At 34.7% G+C, this 12,798-nt stretch overlaps 1 protein-coding gene across 1 annotated transcript in view; it reads right to left on the bottom strand.

The window, feature by feature from the left end:
• Window positions 1-7,070: 7,070 nt before the first annotated feature.
• The window catches only part of SCAI (suppressor of cancer cell invasion), a 138,633-nt gene continuing 132,905 nt past the window's right edge, over window positions 7,071-12,798 (bottom strand). The window contains exon 18 of the mRNA XM_032636385.1: window positions 7,071-7,800. Coding sequence (XP_032492276.1) covers window positions 7,654-7,800 — 147 coding nt within the window. The 3' untranslated portion in view covers window positions 7,071-7,653. The remainder of the gene's footprint in view (window positions 7,801-12,798) is intronic.

The following is a 12,798-nucleotide window of genomic DNA, read 5'->3' as shown; positions in this document are numbered from 1 at the left end:
GTAACATGCAAAGAAGGGTAGGAATAGATTTTTAAATTTAAATAGTGTTTATTTCTATATGTTTGGAAATATTTACTCGGGATTATCACATATGATCATTTCACATTTTACAATGGTTTGATGTTTGAAAATATCAAACCATTTTACTGATTTGATGTTTGAAAAGACTTATGGGTCAAATTGTGATGTTTACAAATCTTAATTTTCAATCACAGATAAGTGGACATTCATGACAGTTTCAAGAGAGAAAAGAATATTAGTAATATAGGGCTTCCCTGGTGGTGCAGTGGTTAACAATCTGCCTGCCAATGCAGGAGACACGGGTTCGACCCCTGGCCCAGGAAGATCCCACATGCCGCAGAGCAACTAAGCCCATGTGCCACAACTACTGAGCCTGTGCCCTAGAGCCTGTGAGCCACAATTACTGAGCCCACGTGCCACAACTACTGAAGCCCACGTGCCTAGAGGCCGTGCTCCGCAACAAGAGAAGCCACTGCAGTAAGAAGCCCGCGCACCGCAACAGAGTAGCCCCCGCTAACCCAACTAGAGAAAGCCTGCGTGCAGCGAAGACCCAACGCAGCCAAAAATAAAATAAATTAAAAAAAAAGAATATTAGTAATATAACATAAAATTTTAAATAATGTTTACTGCATACCTAAAGGAAGGCTAGCTATAATTCCCCATCTCATTCTGAAGTGACATAAACACTCATTCTATTAATTTTCATTCCATAAGCCTATCAGAAAAGTAAAAAAATCTCAACCCTAAAATTACCAATGTCTCAATAAACAATACTACACCTAAAAAGATGATTGTCTTGGGATGTAGACTGGAATTGTTCACCAAAATATTCCCAATTTATAGTCTGTTCTATGACCAAATTCAGGCTTTATGATTAAGTGAATCTGGAGTGCAGAATTAGTATACCTCAAACTGCTAAAAAACTCTGAAAGCACTGTTCAAATATGTTTTTTAAAAAATCATACTGCTTAGACTAGTTTGATAATTTAAAATATAACTTTAAAAAAACACAAATTAACAAAAATGTTTAAATTAAGAAATGGTGCTTCAGTCAGTGATTAACAACGTTATATAGAAATGGAATTCTTCTTAAAAGTCAATATTACACCAAACTAAGTTAAAAATATCAATTTTAGCTTAAGAAAACATTTCACATCTACAGAATTCCAAAGGAAATATTTCTATGGCATCAACAAATTAGTTACACTTGATTTAATACATTTATCTTTACCCATTTAAGGGCATGTCCCCCTACATCATCCTGACATCCTTCCCTTCAATAGGTGATTGATTCCATTCACACATCAATTATCCTTCCTTAAACACAAGGCATGTTTAATAAATCTCTGTGTTCAAAAATTCAGTGAAGCTGGGACACAGTGTAATTATTATGTTTTGAAATTCTCGTTTGAGGAAGATTAACTGCCTTAATAAAATTGTTTTTTAAGGTAAAGTGGTCACAGTATCCAGGAAAGAACTGGAGGTACAGCATGAACAGGTATAAAGTATCCATGTCTAAGACTGCAGGAGAATAGGGGGAGAGAGGACTTGGTTTTCTAAGCAATTCTTATTTAATTGCAACCTGACTGTTAGAGAGTCAGAGGTCATATTCACAATGTCAGTCTCATCTACTACACTTCTAAATGCTGCTGCTCTCCTCAAATCAATGTCCACATTAAGCATGAGTCAGTTCCATGAATTTTAAATAGCATAACATCTGCTCTGCTACTCTCCAGTTGCAATAAATGATTTGGTTACTAAAACAACTCGAACATCAGACACTATGAACGTTTTCACTGATTTTCTCAGAAAGAATACATCACCAAATTTTAATATGTATTTAAGAAAAAGGCTATTACAACTTTATTTAAAATTTAACATTGTAATTGAGAAGTGTTATGAATACTTGGCTGACATATTAAAAATACAATGAAGAGGCAAACGTAACATTTTGGAGAACAGTAGAAATGACTCCTGACTTTTCTCTTTAAGATAATTTAAAATTGGATCAGATAGATTTAATCTTCTGAAGAATAATGGGGTAAATAGTTGTTTGCAGTTATATTTTATCAAGCAGAAAAATAACCCCTACTTAATTTTTGTGGTGAATGTATTCAAGTGTATATTAAATATCTCCTACACTCTTCCGTGCAAATAAACATGCCCAGTGAAGACCCGAGTAACCGAATATTGATCTCTGTGATATTCCATAGGTTCACAAATTGGCACTGCACATATTTACTATCCTCTTATCCTCCCCTACCTGTCATTCTTGGTAGAGGTTTGAAGGCCCCACTTTTATAGCATGCCATGCACCTAATATTAAGAATCCTACTTCATGTGTGAATGTATCAATTTGCAGAACACAGTGGTCTCACAGAGACAAAGAAATACAACTGGAGGCATTTTATTCACTGAAAGCATTTTCTCAGATAAGCATACTCATCTTTGATATGCAGCTCCAATTAGAAAAATCTCTCGTTAGAAATGCCAAGACAGGACTAAATTAATCACAGCTGCTGCAAATATAAAGGTTATCAACCTCTTGTTCCTCATTAAATTCGACCCTACCTAGGTAAAGCCCTCCTCTACCTAATGCTCCTTTTTCTGCCTCACAGAGGTAAGATGAGACACACCGGTGAAAAAAATATTGTTCCCAAATTAAACTGTGGTATCAGGCATTAAAATGGCAACTAGGAACGTATTTCCCTATTTAAAGGACATTTTCCTATCTATTTTGAAATGTGATCAAAGTAATTTTTTCCACTGCCCCTTGATTCTCAATATAAATACTTATGTTACTAAGTAATAATACCCAACTACAGGCAAGAAAATAAAGTACTAATATAGCTTAAGAACCTGCTGGTGTCTCAGTTTCACATACTTAGGTTTTTCAGGTTCCTATCACTAATTTATCATCAGTTTAAATGGAAATTGGCAGATGATTTTAAAGCTAAGAATATCCAGCTTTCTGTTAAGATCTTCATGTCCTAATTTCAACTCCAAATTAGTCCATTTTACCCAAACACAAGCCCCTCAAAATAGAGGCTCACGATTGAGATACAGCCACAACCTAATTACAGCAGCATGAACAATGCCACCATGATGTCCTCACAGAACTTAAATAAATTCAGCCCACAATGGGCATGGGTATATAATATACACATACTGTATCTCTGCATACCATATATTTACAAATATGTACATATATACAAAAAGTATACACAGAGATTCAGCATCATGAAAATATATACATGCCACTGCAAATAAAATAAGAATTTCAAATAAATAAGGACAACAAAAAAGCCCTCAATGTAAATATCCTTAATACTCTCCAAACAAACATACAGGAACATATACACCCAAAATATCACCAGGAGATTCATATCATTCATATTCATATCAAATCTTTTTACTCACTTAGGATGGGGAGGTGGTTCCGCATCACAGGCAGTAGCCAAGTTTGCAGACCTTAGTACCTTACTATATTTCCTGTCCAGAATATTCTCTGTATATCAGACTGATTACAAGTCTCCGTGGATAACTAAGTACAAGATTTTTCAACAGAGTCCAAAACCCTTCTAAGAGACAGAAAGATACTAACTCACACAGGTCAGAGATTAAACTCGGAGAAAAATGCTAATGAAAGCTCTCATAATTAATATATACATTGGATTTGTTGCTTTTCCCTTTACCTCAAAGAAATTCAGTTCAATCACCATCTAATCTGTCTCAGGGAATACTACTGCAAGAAGAAAACAAAGCATAGTAGCCACAAGTGAGAAAAATAAAACCCAGATCCTTTACCAGGAAAATTTCAGTCATGACTAGATTGCACTTTACTTTTATAATCTCAAAACATTTCAACTTGGTAAAAATATAAAGGGTACAATAAAGTCTATGTGCTTTGAGAGGTTTTTGAGAGCACCACTTCCTAGGAAGAAAAAACACACACACACATACACAAAGGATATACTCTGGCTAAAATCAAAGATAAAATGTCTGACTTGTGGATTTTTTTATAAATAATAAATTAAAATTTGCTGGGGCTGATTGATTTACTGGTTTCAATATTTGATATATTAAAAAAATACCATAGCTTTTGTGCCAAAATATAAATCTCTAATTATTTCTTTCTTGTTCATTATAGAAAGCAACCTGAGCTACTGGAAAGACTGGGCTGAGATTAGGAGATTTGAGTTTTAGTTCTAGCTCCATCTTTATGAAAAAAAACTGAGTTTTTTGGGGTCGCAGCTTTCTCTTCTGTAAATTAGGGAAGATAGTCGCTTTATCAACTTCAGAAATATACGGACAAAGAAAGAGAAAACAATTCCATTGTGCTTAATTTTGTTTTGTATATAACTGACTTCTTGCACTCTTACACTATTTTGTTTACAGTGGTTCTTAGGTGAGGTGAGACACTATCAGAATCTCCAGGGGGGAGTTTGTGCAATTTGAAAGCAAAGAAGTACCCTTTCTCATTGTTTTGCTTTGTTCTTAGTTCCAAAATTTAAATTTCTATGAATTCTAAAAATAAATAAAGGGTTTAACATTTTAATATTCATAAAGGGGAGCAGTATATATTGAGAAAATAAGATTCTCTGCCATTGCCATCTTGAGCCCATTGAGTGATTGTCCTTTTTCATTTCCTCTTCCTTAATTAAAGTAAGGTCTTAAAATGTAGAAGCTGGGTAATGGGTATAAAATGTTCATTAAACTCTGTGTATGTTTTAAATTTTCATAACAAAAAGTTAAAAAAAACAACAACAAAGGAATACAAGTGTTTGCACAAATGTAACCTTCACAATAAGGCCTACCCCGATCACTCACTGAAACATTATTTTCTGCCTAAAAACAAACGAAAAATTTCCCTTGCCACACTCTAAATTTTCTTCATACTATTTAAAACTTTCTAACATAAATTTACTTATTATATTTATTGCCTGATTCATCCTACTAGAATATAAGCATCATGAAAACAAGGACTTTTAAGTCTACGTTGTCTGTTTCACCAATGCCTAGGACAAAATCTGGAGTATAGCGTTGTTCAATACACATTTTTTTAAAGGCATGAATGAAACAATAGTTTAGAATTTTCCAGCACAGTTTTCCTCTCAAGATTACTTTAGTTCACTTAAAATTTTTAACCACCAGTAAGGAATTACACTACTATTAACTTGAGGAGCAAGGTCATCATCTAAACACTAGCTGTGAGTTCCAAGACCCCTTGTTCTTAGACAAACACGTTACTAATAACAAAAGCTCCAATTTCTTCTGGAGATTCTCTCTCTGAACTAGTTTCTACAACAACTAAGTGGGACCCAGATATTTTCTTGAACAAAAACTAGGTAAAAATGATATAGAAAAGAAAATGTTGTATATACTAAAATAAGGGAAACCAATTTTCCAGGTGGCAGGGGTGGGAAAATCAATATCTTTTGGAACCAAGAGTTCAAATTATAGAACCACAGAATTGGACAGAACCTTGGGCCAATGCCTTCATTTTACAGATGAGAGTGCTAAAAAGCAGAGACATGAAGACACTTGTCAAAGGGCATAAAGCTAGTTACCAGGAAAGCCAGGATTAGAACTCAGGTCTCCTAATTCTCAAGCCAGTGTTCTTTATGTTAATCAAGTGAGGATAAAGCTCAGGATGATAAGTACTATTTTAAGCATCAGAGAACAGGAGAATATGTGTTGCTAGTACTGGCACAGAACTTCCAGGGAATTGAAACAAGAGGTCAGACAACTAAGGACAGTCTATTGCTGTGGTTCAGGTAAACACTGTTATGAAAGGAAAGCTATGAAGTTTATTAAAGTACTGGGGGGAAAAAAAAAAAGGAAAGCAGTCTTTATCTGATAATAAAAACCCACTAGCAAAGGAAATCTCTCTCCGGGGTAACTTTTCCAAAGCCTTCTGAAATAATGTTTAAAAGAACAAACAAAAATGACTTTTAAAAAAATTAATTAAAAAACCCACAAAGTCTCCCAAACCCAAGAACAGTAACTTCAAGACTTCAGATGAAAAACCAACAAATTGGAACACATATATGAATAACTTAGACCAAAATAATTCTGTATGTTAGAAATAAAAACCAAGTTAAAAATATTACAGTAAAATTTCCCTAGGGACATAGGAAAGAGGCACCAAAAGCAAACACCTCATTTCCCCTGGGACTGCCAGAGGTAGAGTTGTGAGCCTGTACAGAAAATTAGGTAGAAGGGCTTTTGATTCAACGATTTCTGAACTTGAATGCTGGGGAGTCAAAAGAGGGGAAAGAAATCATAGCTAGTACCTGTAAAATTATGAAGGGGATGAAAGGGGAGAAAAAACACAAAAATCTTTATATAATACACTGAACCCTATATAAAATAATAAAAAACTTGTGCATGAAATATAAAATAGTAAATATAAGGAGTTTTTAAAAACCTAATTTCCAAATTGTCAATGCAAAAGCAACTTCCATTTTAATTATATAACAATTCAGTTACCCTCAACTAAAATTAGTAACAACTCTGAAGTTTCATAAATCTGAACTAGGCAAAAAGATTACAAACTCTACTGTATACCACAGACCTCAACCTAGACAGTCTTTAAACTTGATCTCATTAATTAATAAAAGTTTAAATGGAATTCCTATGGAAACACTGTATTATGAAAACGACAACCTGATTTTTTGACTGAAAGATTTACAAGTTGTTCTTTTTCACTTCCAGCATTCAAAGAATACAAAGAAAACAAAATATGCAAACATATCTCATGATAACACAGGACTCACACATTCCAAATGATATGTATCATCTCAAGACCTCAATTAAGGATTCAGCTTTTCAGATGCAAATCAATCCTATACAGTTACTGACATTCTGACAGCATTTAAACGAATTAAATGTTTTTAAGAACTATCTTGGGCTTCCCTGGTGGCGCAGTGGTTGAGAGTCCGCCTGCCGATACAGGGAACACGGGTTCGTGCCCCGGTCCGGGAGGATCCCATATGCCCGTGGGCCATGGCCGCTGGGCCTGCGCGTCCGGAGCCTGTGCTCCGCAAAGGGAGAGGCCACAGCAGTGAGAGGCCCTCATACCGAAAAAAGAAAAAAAAAACAAAAAAAAAGAACTATCTTGATTAGGCTTCAAAGAATCACACATTTTTCTATCTACTAACTTGGAATGAAAAGAAATATTACAGAAGGGCTCTGTTCTTGATTCTTAGTAGTCCATGCTGGCTAGTTTCATATTTGTGAACAATTACATGTTTTCCAAATCCACACATTTAAGGTCCAAGTATAAGAGTTGGGTTTTCCTCATTATACAAAAATAAATGATTTACTCTTCTCAGGGTGAGAATAGTGACTATATGAGTGTAGGATCAGATGTTAGAGGTAAGTATCCATACCTCAAAACCAAAAAATAAAAATTCCAAGATTGAGTTTTTAAAAGACCTGAAACATTGTATTTTAAAACAGTTACCCTAAAAGTTTGAACAATGTTTTTCAGCTTGTTTTTAAAATGGTGGTCCTAAATTGAAAAATAAAAACTAAATAACACCACTATGTGTCTGTCATCACATTAGAAAACTGCACCATTTAAAATCTGTGGCAAATGAAAACTTGTTTCAACAGAGGATTTTTGTTTTAATAGTCATCTATGGTATTCTCAAGGAACACGTTTCGCACATCCAGAATGGATGCTAATTCCAAAATGTGCTTCTGGAGGTGAGGGTTCTCCACTGTTTCATCCCTTGGCAGTTGTGGATATGATTCTGGATAATTTCGTGTTTCCTGGTAAACAAAGAAGAGAAAAGTCAATTCTATAGTTTAAGGAAAGAAAATTATACACATTAATATTACTGTTAATATGAACAGTATTAAGAAGTAACTTAATATGCATATTTCTCCTTCATATTGGTAATATATTTGTTGAACATACGAAATTGCTGACATTTGACCATTTTGACCCCAAAAATGATAAGTTCATATGGTTTAACCCAATATATTCATTTAGTGAGTTATTTCATGAATATTTACTGGGGCCTATCATTTCTGGGAACTATGCTATATTGTGGAAACCATATAATTCCTACTTGCTGGGGGGGAAATCCTAAAATACACAGAATTTCAACAAGTATTTGTTAGTGAATAAATAAATACATGTTTCAGTAGAAATTAAAATGAGAGAAAAGACATGGGAAACCCTGAAAAGGTCAAATTAATGGGCCTGGGCAATTAATTATAGGAGAAGGAGGTGTCAAAAATGACTAAGATTTCAAGAATGGATGACTTGAAAGAAGAGTTGAGAGCTACTCAGAGAAAAAGAGATGTAAAGGAGGAGATAATTTGGGGATAGTATAAAGCTTCAGGTTTTAGGTATATTTTATTTAAGGTAATGGGCTATACAAAGAGGACAGCCCGTCAACCAGAATTTGAAAATTCAGGACCGTATCTCAGAAGACAGGTTTGAGGGCTTCCCTGGTGACAGATTGGTTAAGAATCCGCCTGCCAATGCAGGGGACATGGGTTCAAGCCCTGGTCCAGGAAGATCCCACATGTCGCGGAGCAACTAAGCCTGTGTGCCACAACTACTGAGCCTGTGCTCTAGAGCCCACGAGCCACAACTACTGAAGCCTGTGTGCCTAGAGCCCGTGCTCTGCAACAAGAGAAGCCACCGCAGTGAGAAGCCCGCGCACTGCAATGAAGAGTAGTCCCTGCTCACCACAACTAGAGAAAGCCCACGCACCGCAATGAAGACCAAATGCAGCAAAAATAAAATAAAATAAATTTTTTAAAAAAGAAGAAGACAGGTTTGAGCAGTTTATGTCATACTATATACATATATAATATATACACTGATACAATCTACATGAAGATAAATATTAATAGCCATGAAAATGGATGAGGTTTCTAAGCATATTAGCAAAGAGAGTGAAAAAAAGAGTCCCTAGAAAGAGAGATGAAAGATCAGGGGAAAAAACAAAAGAAGGACTAATAAAAGAAAAAAGAAAATAGTTTTTGTAATCACATGGAAGCAAAAGAAGAAGACAATTTCAAGAATAAAGTGATTCTCATTTGGAAATTCTTCTTCATTTGGTACTTTCTATAGACTACAATTTTGCCACATACTTAAAATTTACTGAAAAAATAAATTACCATTTTTCTATACATCTAACATGATGGTCCATATATTAAAAGGTCATTTCTATCTCTCTTGTGCCTGTAGGCCTCAGTAATTACATATTACAGAGACTAAATTCTCATTTTACCACACTAAATACTATGAGGAGTGACAATAATGAAAAGCTCAAAAACCCTAAAAAAAGAAAAAAAACAAAAAACCAGGAACTGCTGGGGCTACTGTAAACTGAACAACTCTCTCAGCTCACACAGGGCTGGGACATGTTTGAATTCTGACCAAACACCCCAAGGGTGGAGAATATGTGTTGAAACAGTGGACATATAAAAGAGACCCCAGAGAAATCATGCTTCTTAGTACTAGGCTGAAATAAATCTACATCTGTATGTTAATGCTACTGTAATAAATCTGCCCTTAAAAAGCTTAAAAACAAGCCAGGGAAAGGTCAAAAAGATGTTCAAGTAATTTAACTCCGGCCAGAACAAACCCAACGCTCTTTAAAGACAACAAAATAGAGAAATCAACATCGGAAAATTCATAATGCTCACAGTTTAACAGAAAATTACTAAACATACAAAGAATTAGAACTATGAGACCCCTAACCAGTAGAAAAAAAACAATAAAAGCAAACCTATAAATGATAGAGAATACAGTATTAGTAGGTAAAGACTTTAGCTATTATTATTCATTCAAGAACACAAAAGAAAACATAAATATAATGAGGAGAAAAATGGAAAATGTTATAAGAACCAAAAAGAACTTCTAGAGGTGAGAAAAATGTAATCCCTGAAATGAAAAACTAAATGGACATAGGATTAAGAGCACATTAGACACTGCAAAAGAAAACATCAGTAAAGTTGAAGACAACAGAAACTGAAACACAGAGAGAAAACAGACATTTAAAAAAATGAAGAGCATGTAAATAAACCTTTTTTCACTTAAAAAAAAAAAAAGCAAATCATTGACCTGTAGGACAATATTAGGTTGTTTAACATATATGTAATTGATGCGCCAGAAAGAGAAAGGGAGGAGTAGAGAAAATGTTTGAAGAAATAATGGCCAAAAATATTCTAAAATATATTAAATATGTTGATATTTAGATAGCTCTAAGATGCTCAATAAACACCAAGCAGGAAGAAAGCAACAAAGAAAAGCATATCAAGGTAGTACATCATAATCAAACTGTAGGAAACCAATGTAAATAGGAAACCTTAAAAACAGCCAGAAGAAAACACACATTACACACTGTAATAAGAGAACAATTATTCAGAAAATCTGTAAGGCTATAAAGAAGTTGAACAACATTATAAGCCAACGAGACCCAACAGACATTTATAGAACCCTTCATTCAACAGTAGCAGCATATATTGATACATTCATTTCAAGTGTCCCTAGAACATGTACCATTATAGACCACATTCTGGACAATAAAGCAAGTCTCAATAAATTAAAAGGACTCAAACAATACAAAGCATACTATTTGACCACAAAGGAATTAAATTAGAAATCAGTAAGATATCTTGAAAATTCCCAAAATTTAAACACTAAATAACATATTTCTAAATAACCCATGGTTCACAAAACACCAGAGTGAAATAAATACTGTTTCAGATAAATAAGCAATGAGAGAATTAATTACCACCAGATTTGCACTATAAGAAATGATAAAGGAAATTCTGTGGTAAGAAAAATGATACCAGATGGAAGATTAAATCTAAAGAAAGAAATTAAGAGTGCCAGCAATAATAGATATATAAGCTTTTCCTCCTCATTAAAATTTTTTTAGGAATTCCCCTGGCGGTCCAGTGGTTAAGACTCCACACTTTCACTGCAGGGTGTGCGGGTTCCATCCCTGGTCAGGGAGCTAAGATCCCACATGCTGCATGGCATGGCAAAAAAAAAAAAAAAAAAAAGATAATTGACTGTTTAATGCTATGATAACCACAAAGTATCAAATAGTATATATCATACTCAAAAAGTCAAATGACAATAATAGTAGAGACTGGGAGGGAGAAAATGGAAGAATACTATTGTAAGATAATTACATTAAATGTGAAGTGATATTAAAAAAGCAAAACGAGACACAGCATAAATCTACAGTGTTATTAAAATAAAATTCTAAAACAAAACAAAACCTCAATTAAGTCAAATGAAAATGAAGGCAGGAGAGAAAGAAAAAAGGTACAAACCGCAGCCAGGACAAATAGAAAACAAATAATAGTATATTTAACTCAAACTATATTAAGAATTATACTTAATTTAAATGCAATTTAAAACTAAAAATGTCAAGTAAAAGGTAGATATGGTCAAACTAGATAAAAAAAGCAGGACCTAACGCTGTTGAAAAGAATTCTACTTTAAATATTAAGACAGATATAGGTTAAAAGTAAAAGAATAAAATAATATTTGCCATACAAACACAAACCAGAAGAAAAGTGGTATACTTATATTAATATTGCACAAACTAGATTGCAGATCAAGGAATAGTGCCACACATAAAGACAGTTCATAATGATGAATGGGTAATTTCAACAAGACATAACAACTCTAAGTATATACAAACTCAATAACAGCTTCAAAATGAACAATGAAAAAACAGCACCAAAATGAGAAACTAACCAATTCACAAGTATAATTAGAGGTTTAGATACTTCTCTATCAGGGATAGAATAAGCAGACAGAAAATAAGTTAAGAATATGGAAGACTTGTGGCTTCCCTGGTGGCGCAGTGGTTGAGAGTCCGCCTGCCGATGCAGGGGACACAGGTTCGTGCCCTGGTCCAGGAAGATCCCACATGCCGCGGAGCAGCTGGGCCCGTGAGCCATGGCCGCTGAGCCTGCACGTCCGGAGCCTGTGCTCCGCAATGGGAGAGGCCAGAACAGTGAGAGGCCCGCGTACCACAAAAAGGAAAAAAAAAAAATAGAATATGGAAGACTTGAAGAACACTATTAAATATACTTGGAACATCAAGCTGAATTGACATTTATACATCACTCCATCTAATAATGGCAGAAGCATACATCGAATAGCATCTAATACATAGTGTTTTCAAGTGCAGAAAGAATCTTCACCAAGATAATTCACATGCTGGGTCATAAAACAAGTCTCAATAAAGTTGAAAGTATTGAAATCATATAACTAAAGCAGTTAAACTTAAAGGGTAGGTGCTTGTACTAGAAGAGAAAAAGGTTTTCAATCTAAGTTTCTTTTTTTTTTTTTTTTTTTTTTGCGGTACGCGGGCCTCTCACTGTTGTGGCCTCTCCCGTTGCGGAGCGCAGGCTCAGCGGCCATGGCTCACGGGCCCAGCCGCTCTGTGGCATGTGGGATCTTCCCAGCCCGGGGCACGACCCGTGTCCCCTGCATCGGCAGGCAGACTCTCAACCACTGCACCACCAGGGAAGCCCTCAATCTAAGTTTTAAAACAGAAATTAAAAAGAGCAAATTAAAATAAAATTAATTAAAAAGAAGAAAAATAAAGTATGAATGGAAATAAATTAAGTAGAAAAGAGACAAACAGTAGTAAAAAAAAATCAATGAAAGTGAAATCTGTTTATTTGGAAAGATCATTAAAACTAACAAAACTTTAGCTAGACTGGGAAAAAAAAAGACAGGAAACATTACCAATATGAGTCATGAAAAATCACTAGAGA

The sequence above is a fragment of the Phocoena sinus genome, chromosome 6 (assembly GCF_008692025.1).
Source record: "Phocoena sinus isolate mPhoSin1 chromosome 6, mPhoSin1.pri, whole genome shotgun sequence".
Lineage (NCBI taxonomy): Eukaryota > Metazoa > Chordata > Mammalia > Artiodactyla > Phocoenidae > Phocoena > Phocoena sinus.
This window is presented reverse-complemented; position numbering and strand designations above follow the sequence as displayed.